The 18,751-nt window shown below is 35.1% G+C and overlaps 1 protein-coding gene and 1 pseudogene across 1 annotated transcript; one reads left to right on the top strand and one right to left on the bottom strand.

Annotated features, from left to right (window-relative positions):
• Positions 1-283: 283 nt before the first annotated feature.
• Positions 284-10,379, bottom strand: LOC147381607 (ribose-phosphate pyrophosphokinase 1-like). The gene is made up of 8 exons (XM_086430196.1): positions 9,972-10,379; positions 5,881-6,054; positions 4,136-4,384; positions 3,475-3,618; positions 3,162-3,329; positions 2,981-3,050; positions 2,409-2,490; positions 284-911 (listed from the first exon to the last, which is right to left on the bottom strand). Exons 1-8 carry the CDS (start codon positions 10,092-10,094, stop codon positions 731-733), a joined length of 1,191 nt encoding a protein of 396 aa, XP_086286322.1. The 5' UTR covers positions 10,095-10,379; the 3' UTR covers positions 284-730.
• Positions 10,380-16,194: 5,815 nt separating this feature from the next.
• On the top strand, positions 16,195-18,596 carry LOC147381606 (pentatricopeptide repeat-containing protein At5g59600 pseudogene; annotated as a pseudogene).
• Positions 18,597-18,751: the final 155 nt, after the last annotated feature.

The raw sequence follows: 18,751 nt of genomic DNA, 5'->3' as shown, positions 1-18,751 counted from the left end.
TCAAGGTCCTAATAATCTATATGTTGAAGGTTACTTAGACATGTTGGAACAATATGTCTGTGAGTCTGTTGTTTAATCATCTATAGTCGAGTTAGTATGGTCTTGAATGAACTACTTAGGAAAACACAATTGAGTCAGTGATTTTATTCAAAATTAATTCTGCTCATACAATTATGTTACCTTCAATTTCATGATTTGATTCACAAACCAACAATCACATGTTGGGTTCTATGTAGTTGTGACCTTCCATGTACTGCCTTGATAATAATTAGAAGAAAAAAAAAACAAAACCTTTTTCATAATTGATGATAAACCATTACACAATTTATAAGCAAAAGGGAGGAACAAGTCTCGATAAATATGATAATAGAAGAGCATCACATGTGAAATTTGCTCAGAAGAGACAGAATTTCGCACACAACAACAATTGTATTGAAGTATTAACTATATAACATTAAATACACTGTCCATAGTTTAACTTCAACAATTGGAAAACATAGGCCAAGAACCTACACTGTCAAAATATATTCTTTGAGAACCTGTTCCCTCTCATTCTAGCTCATCATTCCTTTAACAAAAAAACAAGACTTCATAACATACCCCAAAACTTTATTTCTCTAATATTCATGAAATGGGTTGTTGGTCAAAGCCCGATTCTGAACTAAAGAGAAATAATGCAATGAGACACTATAATGAATTAGCCAAAAAAAAAAAAAACACGAGACAAAAGTCACCGAAACATGCTACTCAAGGAGCCATCATCATGAACACGCCAAATAGCCTCTGCAAGCAGGTTTGCCACTGAGAGTATAGTCAGCTGAGGAAAGTAATTCTTTTCTGCTACTGGAATTGTGTTTGTAATTATGACTTCTTGAAAGAGTCCTCCAGACAGCCTCTCAATTGCTGGGGGGCTACAAATAGAAACCATATTCAAGAATCAAATTGGGAGAAATAATTGCTTCAATTTAAGGGAAAACTAAATGCTTGGGGAACAAATGAACTGTACTTTGTTTCCACAGCAGGTTATCCATTCAGGTAATCTGGGGTTACAAAATCAGTGCACCCCAAAAGTGTAGCATAGGCTAATAGATAAAAACAATACTGATCTCTTTTTTATTTTTTTCATGTTTTTCATGTTCTACTCATTAGCGAAGGATAAGCATTATTAGCATCCCATTCCCTCTACCTCCAACTAAACCTATTGTCTTATGATAGAAACTGAGGCAGCTGTGAAGCTCAGCCAGACAATTTTATCGGGTTATTCAGGGAATGCCACATATAAAATGGAATGCGTGATTAATTTGAGGGAGAAATGAGAGGCTTCTTTATACAGGTGGTAAGCAAGAAAGCCAAGTCTAGACAAAATCTAGTCAGGCTCAGCCTGCCCAAAGATCAATATTCGAAGCTCATCTATTTTTTCCTTACAAAAAGAAATGAATAAATAAAATATTCCGCTATCCCTATAATACCACCCACCCACAACAGTTGCCTTTAATTTCTAAGTATTCTTCATTTGAAGGATTCTCTTTCTATTTGGGAGATAGAAAAAAGAAAAGAAAAAGAAACCACATTTCAAAGAGGACATAATTCAAAGGTTCTCGTCCTGGATGGAACCAGGTATGTTCTTAGAAAACTTTAAACATTCATAATAACCTATGTAACATTGATATGGCCACCTTTTGTCATGTCTGACACTAATACAAAGTATCAGATACTCTTATCTCCACAAACCCAATATGTCGACAGGATAGTACAATTTGGAGATATAAGCTGAAAGCATCCAACATTGGCCTGGTAAGAACATTACTAGGTGGACAAATGTCAAGGAGTAGGAGACTAAGGGAAGAAAACAAATTTAGAAGTGTCGCACAAGAGTTCGAAGAGTGTTGGAAACTAATGCAGGTACTTAACCCTTTTAGAAGTGTCCATGCAATGAAGACCAAAATATAGTACTTGAAGAACTCTACATGCTTTTAAAAGTAGACAAGTTTCTTCTTGAAATCTATCTAGTTTTCATGTTTTTATTTAGCAATAAACTAAGAGAAATTCTCAAGATTTAGTTGATTCTTTTAAGATTATAAGGGTTAAATAGTTTGGGTTGAAATCTGATGCACACCAGAAGCTTCTAACCTTTTTCTCACTCATATCCTAGATCTATCACATTCAATGTTTGTTCGAGAAAGCATCCATTCTAGTTTAAGCCACAATTCCTTATAGCCATTTATCAATGCAATAATCATTTGTTAATGGATGAATCATCTACTGCATTTGATTCTTCGTGTCTTTGTAAATTGTGATTATTAAGTTCCAACAGCTGTGAGACTAGCAATCATTTGAAACTTAGTTTTCAGGTGAAGTTTTGTTCATGAAAATAATTATATTGGTGACAAAATGGAAGAGACAAATACCTGAAAACAGCATGAGTACAACATGCATAAACAGCTCTTGCGCCCTCTTGGTGTAATAAGGCAGCAGCATTAGTAATAGTCCCTGCATTTCCCATGGTGTTAACATACCATTGAAGCAAGATATAAATATTAATATAGACATTGTCTGAAACTATCTTGCATGCATAAAAAATTAGGGCTGTCAATGGATTTGGTACCAATCCGACAAGGATCAGATCCGGAACTGATCCGATAAGTATCGGATCAGGCTCCTAACGGATTGGGTTTTTATCGATCTCAATATTAAGATCCAATAACAATCAAATTGGGTCCGGATCGGTCCAAACTCAATTTGATGTACAAAATCTTAATAAACTTTCTATATTTATACAAATATACTATATAATTTTTATAATTTCTAACACTTTATCGGATCAGGACATGGTCATTCCAGATCCAATCCAATAAGATATCAGAACGGATCCTTATCTGAGTCCAAATCCTCGATCCAGACCCGAAGTTATCAGATCTGATTTCAGGTCTGATCCAATCCATTGACAGCCGTATAGGAAACATTACAGATAACAGCTCACCAGCAGTATCAATCATGTCATCAACCATGACTGCGACCTTTCCCTTGACATCACCAATTAAATTCATAACCTGCATTTTGCTAACTTGAGTCAGAAACTACTATGTTACCCTTTGCACTTAAAATAAAAGAATTAAATCATCAAATAAATAGAGCTTCAATCTTGAAAGTTGCATGACTACCTCAGAAACATTATGCCCTTGACGTCTTTTATCCACAATAGCTAGTGGAGCACCAGATAACTTCTTGGCAAAGCCACGTGCTCGAGCAACACCTCCCACATCAGGAGAGACAACCACCAAATCATTTGAAGAAATTCTCTTACTTGCTAAGTAATCCAGTATCACAGGCTACAACATGAGGGAAATGAATTTATGTCACTTTATAGACAATTTCTCAATCGCATAACCTAAAATTACTCCAGAAATATGCTGTGAACAAAGAAAATTTGCACAAGTCAAACATAGTCCATCCCAAGAAACAACAGTAAAGTACCTCTCCTAATGCATGATCAATGGGAATGTCAAAGTACCCTAGTGACTGCCCTGAATGAAGATCGCAAGCAAGGACTCGGCTGGCACCTGCTTCAGTGATTACATTTGCAATGAGTTTGGCAGCAATAGATTCTCGCCCTTGAGTCTGAAAATGCCAGAAACAGAACATAAGTTAGAGAGAGAGGAAAAAAAAAATTATCAATAAAAAAGGAATTTTACTGCAAAAAAGAAAGAATATAGAGGATTCGAGAGGAAGGGTAGTGAGAGCTTCATTAACCCAAAACAAAGCAGCAACTACGTGTTAACCAACCAACTACTCCAAAAGACCGATTTGTTGGAGAGGGGGAGAACAATGAATATAAGAGAGTCACAGGACTTAACTTGTATGACACACCCAACAGTGGAGGAAAGTATAAACTCAACACTATGAAGCTCCTTAAAGTCAAGGACAATGGACATCTGCTTAATGTCCAAAATACTATATTTTATTTCTAAATGCTTGAGAGGATTATAGGCTTCCATCATATCAAAGGCAATGAGATTGCTTTTAGTTGCTAAGTTGGCCTACATGCAGCCTCAATTGGATATTCAGGGACATCTTTGGGTAAGAATTCTAACTTCCATAGCAAACAAGAATTTATAGAAGCAGCACGGAGATATACCTTTCGATCTGCTCTGGCATACCCAAAATAGGGAATAACAGCTGTAATACTCCTTGCGGAGGCCCTTCGACATGCATCTATCATTACAAGAAGCTCTACTAGATTTTCATTTACTGGTGGGCATGTTGGTTGCACCAGGAATACATCACAGCCCCTTACACTCTCTTGCAACTGGACATAAACCTCACCATCAGCGAATCGCTTTATCTTGATCCCTCCAAGATCTAAACCCAGGTAGCATGCAATTTCCTTGGAGAGAAAATTAAAAAGGCATAAAGAAATCAGTGAACATAACCAACGATAAGATTATGAACTTCGTAAGGAATTAGTAATCAGTACAGTTGCCATAAAACTCAAATATGAGTCAGTTTAATCTCAGCTTCCATAAAAATAAATAAATAAATTGCAAAAACTAAATAAGTTATGCTTATTTTAACATGATGAAAAAGAAAACAATTTCTATAAACCTTTTAGAAGATTAGGTGAAGATTGTAGATGGCATCTATATTATATTCAGTCTCCTTTAAAGAACACATTGCCAAAATCAATGTTTTGTAAAGCACAAAGCGTACATGAGGCAAGGCTTAAGCATTAAGGCCGTATGAGATGTCAGCCTTGAAATTTAAAAAGACTTAAATCCACAAAAAGTACTAAAAAATTATGTTAATGATGCAAAAATAAAAGAAAGAAATAAGAAACGAACTTAGGAGCTCTACTTCTTATACCATAAAAATCATGCACCTTGAGGCACAATATTTAAAACACTTGCTATTTATTATGCAAGGTCCATGTTCCCATATTATATTTTCTATATATTAATTTCAATTCAATATTTTATACAGCTAATCTAGTGTTTTCCCTCAATTGGTCGAACCAACAAAGTAAACAAGGACTTTCTTTTAGCAAACATAATGACATCGAAATCATGGCTAATGACTTATTTGGAAATCCATCAATTTCCATCACAAGAATGTTCCTCATTTTCACATAAAGCTCAAGTTTTTAGTTCCACACGATTGATTTTGATTTTTCCATAATAGAAACTTATAAGCACTTCTAGTTGAAGCACCTGAAGCCATGTACATCAGATTTACTTGTATGTAAAAAAGATGAATTAAAGCATCTTTATTAAAGTTTTACTTGGCATATAAAATAAAGGGTCTTGCTAACATGTTCCCTAAGGGCACACGTTAAAGTGCAATAAATACACTTTGGAAATTGAATTTTGTACCGAAAATATCTTAAAATGCTTTTTACCGAAATACCCTCAGATTCAATTTCCAAAGCATATTTATTGCACTTTAATGTGTGCCCTTAGGGAACACGTTAACAAAATCCTAAAATAAATAAAAGGGGTATACATTCATCTGTACCCATGTATGCACTTGTAGAGTCACAGTTCAAGGCTTTCTCAGGTCCCAGACCTTAAGAATGGAGCCTTAAGCCTCTTAAAAAGTGGTCAAGAAGCTTTGAGACCAGGACCTTGATCCTCACACATGTAGGCCTCACATTCAAGGAAGAATTTTTTAAGCAATGGAACAAAACAGCCTCATCTCTTAACTATAGCAAAGTTGATTTACAATCCTAAACAGATATTCATCCTACTCTTTTTTGATCGATCAGATATTCATCCTACTCTTGTCTGCTTTTCCCATATTCAAGTTCGGGCAATGTCTTCTTAAGTTTAAACTTCAAACCTTTCAATTGAAATTCAATATAAATGCGCAAAGAAGAACAATTAAGACCTGTGAAAGTGAAGGATTTGCTGTGCCTGAGAATATGCGAAGTCTCTTATTGGGTTTCTGAAGCACTTCTGCTTCAGGCTGCATAGCTAAGGAGTCAAGTACATTGTGATCTTTAAGCACCGATGCAAATACTCTTCCATTACAGCATTGAAATGAATTATTCAACTTGCAACTCTGCCAAAAGCAAGAAACCACCAGAAACATAAAAAAACGAACACATCTACAAGCTCAAGAACAAAAAAATTAAAAAAGCAAACAAAAAAAAAATGTGATCAGTTCTAATACAACTTCGCATAAACATTAATCAAAAATCAAGGACAAGGAATCTCAACCACAAGACCTGAACAAATCTAGGGGGACAACGGCTGACGTTTAAGAAAACACAAAAAATGAGGGTGCAAATGCACCTCGAGACGTATCGAAACACCCAACAGTTAAATCATCCCCTGATCAAAAGGGTTTCCAAATTCCCATTAATTCGTAGGCATGATGGCATTTGTGGTATATTATGGTCAATTTCAAAAGTAAATATCAGCCAAGGAAAGACTTTTGGCACAGAGCACTTTCAGAGTTAAGTGACCCATGGGAATATAAATAAAATAGTCGATCCTAATGGATCATATTAATTAAAATAACATGAGAAGATAAAGATGTGATCGATTCAAGGTGGCTATGCCTCCAAAGTAACTAATGTATTTTTATCCATAAGAAAATGTGCCCTTTTCAGGGCTACAAATCCCCATATTTATAAAGCCAAAAGCTAATGACCTATAATTTATCAACACTATGAATTATAATTTGGGGTGTGGGTGTGCTATTTGCATATTTTGCCAGTCATCTTATCCAGCCTCCACTATTTATAAAATTTATGCATATCAAATACACACACGCACTACATATTCTAATTACATTCCACCACTCCTCACCCCCAATTAAGAGCCCTTTTCATTAAGGTCTGACCAAAATTAAAAAATAATACCAAATCTTACCCAATTCAATCTCTAACCCACCTTACTAAACCAATCAATCACAAGAAGTATGGTTGTAAGGTTCTTTTTCCCTTCAATATGCCCTCATACCAAGGATGAAAATCTTCTACTTTGGATGGTGATCTAGTTTTCGTCTCCTTAAGCCCTTCGATGATAGCTAATAGGGCCTTACAATGACTGTCAAAACTATACTTCTCATCGCAATTTAAGTATAAACCTCTCTTGCACATTCCTTCATTTATGCCAGTGTCAATATTTTTTACTTGGTCCTCCCTCCTTGTGGGAAACGTGAAATTGTTGGTGCTAATGTTAAGTGTTGCTTACAAGGAAGGGGGAGGCTGAATCGTTAATTGTTTATGGTTGATTCCTCCTTAAGCAAGGGCCAACAAAATGTTACCAATTGGAACATCATCACATTGAGTTCGATGTCATCTTTTAAGCCTGATAGGAAACACTCAACCAGTAAAGATTTGAGTAAAGGGATTGGCTTGTTGCTTGAACTAGGATTGGTAATCTTGAACTGTAGTAGTTTGTATCAACATAGATAGAGCCCACTCGGTTCTGCACTTTTGGGTGGTTCCACTAGCGTTCATAAGGCTTTAGTGAACTGAACCCATGAGATTGTCCTCATAGACTTCTCCATCCAACAATATCAACGTATTGCACCGCCCATCAAGTGCATCAAAGCCATTTCCTTATAAAATCACACCAATAAAAAGGATTGAAGACGCTTTTCCACAACCCAATTGAAAAGAGGTCGTATTTATTCAAAGTATCATGCAATCACATCGATAAAATAATTCCTCTCACATCGATCGGGGTGTCTATATCTCGATAGAACAATAGTTTTTTTTGATTGATACGCCTCCTTCCATGACTATCTATTTTAAAGCATTGAAATAGTACATTCGGATATTTGAGACCCTACACCAGTTAATTCCCTAAATGGATTGTATCATTATGTTGTGTTGCCAATGATTTCTCAAAACATTTATGGACTTTCCCTTGTGATCAACGCATGATGTTTCTAGTTTCAAATCCAAAGTAGGTAAAAGACTTTACTGTAAAATAAAGACCATACAAACTAATAGACGTGGTGAGTTTACTAGTCAAAAATGTCAAATTTTTCTGACTAAACATGGTGATTTCCATCAGTTAGCATGTCCTCATACATCTGAATATAGTTGAATGGCTGAATGAAAACATTTCCTTATTGTGGAAATGGATCTCACATTGCTTGCTCAAGATCTACATGACAACTATGTACTAGGTTGAAGCTTTTCGCACCTCCATATTTCTTATAAATCATATGCCTAGTCGTATCACCAATATGCTATATCCTTAAGAATTTTTACTTCATAAACTACCAAGTTACAAGTTTTTGGCATAATTTTAGTTGTGCTTGTTATCCATGGTTACAACCATATAATGTGCACAAACTCGAGACCAATGTGGCAAACTAGCTCATACTCGATGATCTCCCATCCAAATATTGCATTTCCAAGCTTCATGTATTGTGCTATACTCTTGAGATATTAAACTTAAGCATGATTCAGCAAAGGTTAAGACAAAAAACGAATATATCAAATAATCAATTTGATTTTATGCTAGGTACATCAACCATCGAGGCAATCTTGACCAAATAATAGAAAAGTACAAAGAAAAGAGGGAGAATCGTCATAAGATTTTTATCAAAAAAAGTACCAAGAGAGCTAATTTGATGAGTACTGGGAAAGAAAGAAGCCTTGAATAAATATATTGACAAATTTAAGGACATGTATTCTGAGGTTGTCATCCGTGTAAGGAAAAATGGATAGGAGATGAATGAGTTCCCAATTACAATAAGTCTAACCAAGAATTGGCTTTCAGCCGGACTTGTTTGCTCTACCCATAAATGAATTAACTACTCATGTTAAATACCACATACCTAGGTGAATGTTATTTGCCGATGACGTAATATTAATAAACAAGAAAGTAAATGCAAAATTAGAATTATGGAGAGAGGTGTTGGAGTCCAAGGTCTTTAGAAAGTAGGATCAAACTCGAATATGTGGAGGGTAAAATTAGTACTAACACCGAAGAGGAGAAATGTCGAGTGAAAATAGATGGTCTAGAAATTACCCAAAGCAACCACTTATGCTATCTTGGATCTATGATACACACGGATGACGAGCTTGAGGAAGGTGATACCATCTAATCAGAGCTGGATAGTAAGTGGAGGTACATGTGGATGCAAAAATCCACACCCACCTCGAGATTATGATTTGGATCAAAACTCCAACAAGAAATCATATAAAAATAATAATAAGAAAAGAGGAAAAGAGACACCAATATTTTATGTGGTTTGGCAAAAATGCCTACATCCACGGGAACCATTCCACTATATTTTGTATTTTGTTTTCCAATATTACATGGTTGCAGTTAGCCCTTTGACTTCCCACTTTTCATCTCCCCTTTTACAATAGATTTTTCCCTTTAATTAGAAAAAAAAAATTCTAATCCCAAAAAGTAATCATAATCTTCCTCATATTTTAACTGTTAGATCATTCATCCTTAAGCAAATATAATAGTTATCCTAGGGAAAGAATCCTCTTATATTGGAATTGTTTCCTAATTAGATAGGATCTAATCCAAATAATCCCACACATATGAGTGTCTCAAGATACGTGTCGATTGAATTTTCCAGATGGGATGACAATTTTACCCCTCCACAGTATGCTTCTGGAGTACTATGAGTCAAACGCTTACCAATCAGATTAAAAAGGAAAATTGTATAAGATGGTGGTAAGACTGACAATGCTTTATGGAGTTGAATTTTCGAGGATCATGTTAATAAATTGAGAATAACAGAGATGTTGATGTTGAGATGGATGAGTGGAATAACTAAGAAAGACAAAATTAGAAACAACCCTGCAGACTTCTTCTCTCCTCTGTCTGAGGAGAGAACCCGTCCCACCGTCCCAAAACAATATGGCAACAAGTGCATAGCTCTACAACTAAAAAATTGAGGGGGAAAAAAAATTCAAATAAATATAATAACAAAAAACGAAATTCAATGAGAAAATCACAAATAATATAAGAAAAAAATGACGAAAAACTCACAGTAACAGAGTAACGATCGGTTCTGCAACGTAAGGCATCAATACTCGTCCTATTCTTCAAGCTTTTACCCAGGAAGGAAGACTGTAGGTCGGTTACAGGTGAAGAGAAGGTCTTCGTCGCCATTATTTCTGAAGAACTAAGAGAGAGAGAGAGAGAGAGAGGTTAAAGTGTTAGGGCTTTAAGAGAGTTGTTAGGGTTTGAAGGATAGAATTTGAGGTTAAAGATCAGAGCTTGGATATTGGATACATTGAACCAGTGAAATCTTCTCTCTCTCTCTCTCTCTCTCTCTCTGAGTAGTTTCTACTTTCTAGAAATAGAAATTGCCTTTTAATTTTGGACGACTGAGAAAGGCAGAGAGAGTTAATTTGTATTGTTTTTAGGCGGTTCGTTAGATTTCCCTCGCAATAGTTGAAACTTGGGAGACTTGAGTTTTTTTAAGAGTGGCGTGTTTGACTTTGTCCCTCTCAATTTTGCTTTTGTAAAACTCGAACGATTCCAAATTGAATCGGACGAGTCAGTATAGACTCAGGGTTTTTATATTTTTCCCTTTTAATTTTCTCGAGATACAAGCATGGTTTTAAAAACTCATTCGAAATCGAGACGTATCGCCCAAGTTAACTTGGTATCAGAACTGAACGAGACCAACTCATAAGTCACTTTTTTTACCTGAATTTAATACCTCACGTTCAATTTTTTGATTTTTTGAATAAGAAGTCTCAAACGTATCGAAAAACTCATCTGCGATAATTAGTATCGGACCCCGGTTGAGATGAGACGCGAAACCAAATTTTAAAACCATGGATACAAGAGAATAATTCAATGAAATGGGACTTGTGTAAGTTGAAAACTACGCGTATGATGTTGATATCGAGGAAGAATTTGAATTTGACATGATTTGAGCTTTGTAATGGATACTTCTTTGCCCACTCGTGCGACAATTGCATAACGTGTGGAATTAATGTGTGCATGTGAAGGTCAATGAACAAGTCAAAGATATTTGTTATGAGTCATCTTGCGGTGACTTTGAAATTCATTCCGTTTCATATTTGGATGTTTATTTATTTGATGAGGATTTTCACATGTGACCGTGATGTAGGGCCTATGAGTTTCCCACTCAACCTAACATTGACAATTAGCAATTAGGTTTCATGTAAAAACTAAGGCTGCAACACGTATGGGTTGGGTCGGGTTGAGGGTCAACCCATGCCCAACCCACACTTGACAACACCAACCCATGCCCGGCTAACTCTGTCCAGAGTGTAAAATGCTCAAACCAAGTCGGGTTGATTGGCTTGACTTACTCCTTATTAATACTAGATAATTTAATGATATAATGATTTATATAAAGCAACAAGCGTTGGGTATAATGGTCAAGGCATCTCTCCAAAAAGGGAGAGGACTTGAGTATTGCCTGTACCCAAGGAATTTGGGCGACAGGGGGCGCGAAATCAAAAAAAAAAAAAATTTGCATGTAAAAAATTATAAAATTTACAATTATTTATCCTAAAAAAATATGATGATGATTAATTAAAGTTTGAAATATGAATTGTGCTTGAGAAAGGTACAAAATTATTTTTAAATTATAATCATATTATGTTTGGGTTCGGTTGGATGGGATAAAGTTTGGGTTCAAGCAATCCAATGTCTAGACTAGAATCACCCGAATTGACTTGGTCAAAAACAAAAAACCTAAAAAAAAAATTTCCCAAACCCTAGTTAATTGTCCTAAGGTCTGATTGAACCCATTCGTTCAGGTTTGGCCCACCCAATTAGCAGTCCTAGTAAGAAAAACATGCCTCGACTCAATCATTGCTTTTTTTTATTTTTATTTTTTAGTTAAACTATGGTAACCATTTTATTACCCCTTTTTTTTAATCCTAGGGGTTGAAAAAAAGGGCCAACTTAAGTAGAATGGATTAGAATTAGATTAAAAATCAAACTAATTGATAATCAAAACCAATAAGAATCAAGAAAATTTAAAGAGAAGTTTTTGATGATATAAATTCTAATTTTGATTCTGATTTTTATTCCATTAATTTGAGCATCAAAACCAAAATTGACCCTTCATAGTGTTTTATTACATATTCATAACTAAACAGCTAACATGTAACAATAATTTCAATATTTCTCAATTATACATGCATTATTCTAAATGTCTGAAATCTATACTTTACAATAAAAATTGCAAACAGCTCAAAAAAATTTGTTTTATTTTGTAGGTTACTTAGGGGGCGATTGATTCAGCTTCTTAAAACTGCTGTCAGCTTCTGCTGTCAGAATCTGCTGTCTGAATCTGCTGTCAGAATCTGAAAAGCTGAAAAACTTGTTTGATAGAGCTTTTAAAAACTGCTGTGCTGTTGACTAGAATCTGACTGTGGACTGTTTGATACAGCTTCTAAAATTGCTGTAGTAGGGTAAAATGACCAGAATGCCCTTAAGGTTGATAATGCAACCAGAATGCATAAAAATTATCAGAATACCCCTATACATATATAATTACACTAAATATATATATATAAATATAATAAAATTATATAAAAAATTAAAAAAATAATTATTTTAATTTTAAAATGTTTATAAATCTATAAAAAATTATAGAAAATTTTATAATTCTATAAAAATTTCGGCAGCATCTCCTCTTAAAAATAGACATATAAAATTTTCCTGATAAACAAATACCTGCATAATACACAATCCAACATAATGTACGCAGAATGCATCAAAAATTACTAAAAACCCCTATAAATATATATTACACTAAATATAGATAAATATAATAAATTATCAACAATTATGATTCTTCTAAAGTGGCTGAACAGAGAAAGAAGACCACTTTAGACAATTTTCAACTCCAAAATTATTGAACCAGGAAAGAAACAACTCTATAAATTCATAAAATTAGAACTATTTGGTGAGAAATTACATATAGTCCTCAAAAAAGGATGTAAAACAATTAATATCAAACTCCTAAAAGTTTCCTAAATTAACATCATACCCAAGGTTTCTAATTTTTTATTTAATCCCAACGAAAATAAACAAACCATATAGATAATTCCGCCATAATTCTGCATCTTGTTTGCTTTTTGAATGAAGCTCACTCAAATTATTTCAAATTGTACAATCTTGAGATCATTGGCATCAAACTTGAAGCATTCAAAAACAGAAAAATATAGCCTCATAAAAACCCTATTTTTTATTTTTATGAACTCCCACATTCAATAAAATCTAGCTACAACCTCAAACAAGTTCTGTTACGAATATTATAATCTCAAGCAAATTACTCAAAGGCAAGTGGAAGGGTATTCAATTATCATAGTTCTGTAATTTGCCATTCAAGTAAAAAAAATTACTTTAAACATCAACTAAAATTCAAATATCATAATGTTTATTATCTTGAATTGTTGTCTTTCTTCTTCTTGGCTAAGCAATTGAGTCTATATTAGAAAGTAATGTAAGTACTGTACAAAGTTTTGGGACCATGCCACCTACTATTCAAAGATCAATGCCAAATCTGAAGTAATCCTATTTTCTCCAAAATACAAACATAGGTTGATAAAAATTAAAAAACCCAACTCAAACTATTTTTCTCCTAAATACAAACACGGGTTGATAAAAATTAAAAATCCAACTCAAACTTATGGGGAATCAATGGTCAAATAAAAAAATCACAATCATCTTAATTTTTACTCCTAGTTTAGAAAGTAGAAAATTGTTCAGATTAATGATAGTTGGATTACTGAAAAATAAAAAACTAAAATCATCAATTTTTTTTTAACAACTAACGTCTCAATAACTGTAAGATGAGTTTCTTTAAGTTTTGATACTAAACAAATAATTTTATGAACTTCCTCCACATTGATTATAGTTACAAGCTCAAAACATGGTCTATTAAAAATATCATACTTGAAGCAAAAAAATTTAAACATGGAGCAAAGGCAGTTGGAAACAATATCCAATGAGTCATCAAACTTGTCACTTTTATCCATAATATAGAAATGGAAAATGGAAAAATATTAAAATGGAAAAGAAAATAAGTTGGAAAAAAAATGAAAATTAGTTAATTAGGAACTTCATGAATGACATTATAATTACTCCAATTTCAAGTACAGAAACTTTGGACGTAAAAGAGCTCAGTATTAAAATTTCTAACAAATAAAATTTCTATTAATTTCTAACAAATAAAATTTCTATTAAGCTAATATTTTTTAATAAAAATCTACCAAGAAATTAGAACCCTAACAGAAAATTTTCTGTTAATCCAAGCTTTAATACACAATTTCATCAAGAATCATTCACACAAATTTCGGCAAGAATTATTCACAAAAATTGAAATCAATTAGAGAGAGAGAGAGAGCTCACAGAGATTGGAAAAAAGGGGTTCCGATCGGAAAAAGGGGTAGACGGAGGGATTGATTTCGAGTCTTCGTCTTCAATGCCGTCGATAGCAAACGGGGTCGTCAATGCCGTCGATCTTCGTCGCTGTCTTGATCGGGGTTGAGTTCAACGATGAAAGGTGTCGATCGATATGGTTTTTTACATTTCAAATGGTTTAACCGCCGTCGTCGTTGATGGGTTTCGCTTGAATGAAGTTAGCGTCGTCGTCGGCGTCGTCGATATGTTAGATCGGTGCTGGTGGTGGTCGTCGTCGATGAGTTCAGTCGACTGCTGCTGAGGAAATTGATGGGTAAGAAAAACCCTTTTGATGAACGAAGTAAATATCGCGGACATAAGAAGTAATTTCTAATAATGCTGAAGGGTATGATAGTCATTTCACTTGACTGCATTTAAACGCGATTGCGCGAAGCGTCTCTTGTGCGCTTTTCAAAACAGCGGTTATATTTCGTAAATCGCGTTAAAAATTTCAAAACGCGGCATTTAAAAGCGTTATCAAACGCGCAAAATATCGTCAAACGCCGTTTTTTAACGCAAACGCTGGAAAATCCGCGTTTTGAAGCGCAATCAATCGCCCCCTTAACTTACATGTATCTAACGCTGCATGATACTTAAAAATTACTAAACTACCATCATCTTCAACTCACCTCACCCCGTACCGCATCCACTATCATATAATAATTAAGAGAGATTTATTACTGGCAAACAACTCCCTTATTTTATCAAGTGTGTTATCAAACAAACCTTACTTTATGATTCAAACTAGCATAACTAACTTAGTAAGATTTAAACATTAGGCCCACATGGATTATCAAATTGGTAAATCAAGAACATATATATATTGGGTCCCGTTCCCCACCCTAAGTTTTACCCTACACTTTAACAAACGTGTTTTGTCCTACATGGGTTAGAAGTTTTGGAATGGGCTGATTTTTGGTGAGGATGATCTCTATGGTGAGGAGATCATCCTCACCAAAAATCAGCTCATTCCAAAACTTGTAACCCCATCAAAAATTATTTACAAAAAATGGACGGCCTACGATTTTTCAACTTGTAAACATGGGGCTAAAAATTTCGGAATGGGCTGATTTTTGGTGAGGATGATCTTCTAATCATAGAGATCATCCTCACAAAAAATCAGCCCATTCCAAAACTTCTAACCCATGTAGGACAAAACACGTTTGTTAAAATGTAGGGTAAAGCTTAGGGTGTTGAACATTTCCCATATATATTAGCTTAATCCAAAGTGTTGAAAATGGATCACTATCGAACTCTCAAATTTAAAACTAAAATTCAACTGTGAAATTTTTTTTTTCAAGTTGTTAGAATTTTGTCCTCTGTAATATTAAGACTAATAAGATGTATTCCTAATTCTTTTATAGGTTTGTATATTACTTGCTTTTATAATGCACGAATTTACTAAGAAAGTGACAATCAGGGGTGGATTTATGTTGTGTTTGGATTGAAAGAAATGAAGAGAAGAGAAAATAAATGAGTTTCTCTTCATTTCTCTTGTTGTTAAGTATGGAGAGAAAAGAAAAGAATTGGAGAGAAGAGGAGAGAAATGAAGAAAAACCCTTTTAAAAGATTTTATAATTCCAACTCTACCCTTAATCTCTTTTAAGATATTTTAAAATTTCAAAGTTGTCCCAAATTCTCGCTTGTCAATCCAAACATGGTGGAGAGAAATTGAGTGTATCTTCTCTTTTCTTATTGAGTTTCTCTTAATACCCCCTCCTCTCGTAAGAATTTTCAAAGTATAAAGATTAGTGAGTTAATACGACAGAGTTTAGGAGATCGGATAAAAAAATCAGCCATTATTACCCTCACAAATTATATTTTTCACAATCTTACTTGCACCACAAAAGATTTCTACTCTTGGCTGCTCCCACATGGGCAAAATCCTGGCGCCGCCCATGCTGACAATGGGGCTGTGATGCAAAATAGCTGTAACACAAGCATAGAATGAGAAACCAACTAATTATGTCACCCAAAAATAACTGTTTGGGGACACTGACACTGCTGCAAGGTTGCATGAAAGGGAAAGCTTTGCAACCCGGCAAGCAAATCCATGCCCACTTATTAGTTACTGGAATCGATATGGAAATGGAAATCGACTCTCTAAACTCAAAATTAGTAGGAGTTTATGCTGGTTGTGGAGATGTGAGATCAGCAATAAAACTCTTCCAATCCATGCAAAAACCAACTGTTTTTGCATGGAATTGGATGATTTCAGCTTTTGCTTTTCAAGGTCATTGTGAAAATTCCATTAAGTACTTCTCTCAAATGCAAGAATACGGGACTTCTCCCAACAAATTCACATTTTCTTTCGTGTTGAAAGCATGTGTGGGTTTGATGGATATAAAGAAAGGAAAGGAACTTCACTGCATAATAAACAAATTGGGTTTCGAATCCGATGTCTCCGTAGGGAACGCTCTTATAGATATGTATTGTAAATGTGGAAGATTAGATTTTGCTCGTAAATTATTTGATCAAATGGGTGTGAGGGATGTTGCGTCGTGGACATCGATGATTTGTGGGTATTCTCATCAAGGGAAATTCGATCAATCATTGAAGCTTTTCGAGGAAATGAAGTTGGAAGGCTTGGAACCTAATGAATTTACTTGGAACGCGATGATAGCGGGTTATGCTCAGAGAGGAGATTGCAATGGAGCTTTAGAACTCTTTTCGAGAATGACAAGAGTAGGATTTGAACCTGATTTGGTTACTTGGAATGCAATTATTGCGGGTTTTACGCAGAATCGTCGAAATGTTGAAGCTATGGCATTGTTTGGAACAATGATGGCTTCAGGACTTAAACCAAATCCAGTAACCATTGCTGGACTACTCCCCGCATTTGGATCGATTGGCTCTTTACATAGAGGGAAACAAGTTCATGGACTTATCTATAGAATGGGACTGGATTTCAATATCTTCGTAGCCACCGCACTGATCGACATGTACTCTAAATGTGGGAGTGTGAAAGATGCCCGAAATGTTTTTGATCAGACCGTAGTAAGGAACGTCGCGACATGGAATGCCATGATTGGGTGTTACGGGAAGCATGGATTGGTTGATGATTCGATCCGATTGTTTGGGAGAATGCGAGAAGGAGGAGTGCATGCAAACCAAGTCACTTTCACTAACGTTCTTTCAGCGTGCAGCCATGCCGGTTTGGTCAATAAAGGTTTAGAGATTTTTGTGTCTATGAGGGAAAATTATGGGGTTGAGTTGTGTAAAGAGCATTACGCTTGCATGGTCGATCTTCTGAGCCGTGCAGGAAGGCTCGTAGAAGCTTTTGAACTAGTGAAGGAGATGTCTATGGAAGTTAATGATTCTATCGTTGGAGCGTTTTTTAATGGATGTAGAATTCATGGAAGAAGCGACTTGGCTAAGGATATGGCGGAGAGAATTCTTGGGATGGAATTGAAGAGGCCGGGGGGTTTTGTGACTTTATCGAATATTTATGCAGCAGATGGAGAGTGGGAATGGGTTGAGAATGTGAGGAATGTGATGAGGGAAATGGGGATTAGTAAGAAAGCTGGGATTAGTTGGGTTGAGAAGAAAGATGGCTTTCTTGGGTTTAAAGTAGGAAAAACAGGTTTATGAAGTCTAGTATTCCCCCATGTCAACTAATACATGTAAGTAAAAACCATATCTTACAAATCAAAGCCCTCATGTATCCTTTTAAATCATTACTATTTTTTTAGTACTATAGATTACTTTGGAAATATCAGTGATTACAATGATTGCAAGAACTCTGTCTCCCATACTTCAAACAATGGATGTGCTGATTCGGAAAGGATTCTGCATACCAGACTTTTGCTACATGTGTTGAAGGGATGGGGAGTCGGTGGGTTATCTTTCTTCACATTGCTTGGTTGCACACGAAGTATGGGGTATTTCTTGGCACTGTTCGGAATCAGTTGTTGTTTTCCAAGGTCTGTGCAGAGCTTAGTCGAATCTTGGGAGGCGTTGGGTTTGGATTTCATCTATAGCAAAGAAGACCGCTTCCTTCCATTTGCTATAAGTTAGGGAATTTTAAAAGAGAGAAATCGCCAGATTTTTTAGGAGGGCATTCTCCAATATGTTATGATGTCTGTGATGGGTCTTTTTTTCTTTTTTTTTTTTCAGTGTGATTCGTTTAAGGAGTTTAGGGGAGTTTTCTTTGAGGACTTCATAAGTAGGTGGGATCTGGTCTCTTCTTTAGCTTTGGAATATTGTTTTGTTGTATCTTCTTTGTCTCTCGACCGCATTTACATATTCTGCATTTACCAATTTAAGAAAAAAAATATGAAGAAGGATCTGACTCAATGCCTAACATATTCTGCATTTACCAATTTAAGAAGAAAAAAATGAAGAAGGATCTGACTCAATGCCTGTGAAGT

Source organism: Akebia trifoliata, unplaced genomic scaffold, assembly GCF_017979445.1.
Source record: "Akebia trifoliata isolate Shusen 1 unplaced genomic scaffold, ASM1797944v1 Contig00341_ERROPOS679206+, whole genome shotgun sequence".
Taxonomy (NCBI): Eukaryota; Viridiplantae; Streptophyta; class Magnoliopsida; order Ranunculales; family Lardizabalaceae; genus Akebia; species Akebia trifoliata.
This window is presented reverse-complemented; position numbering and strand designations above follow the sequence as displayed.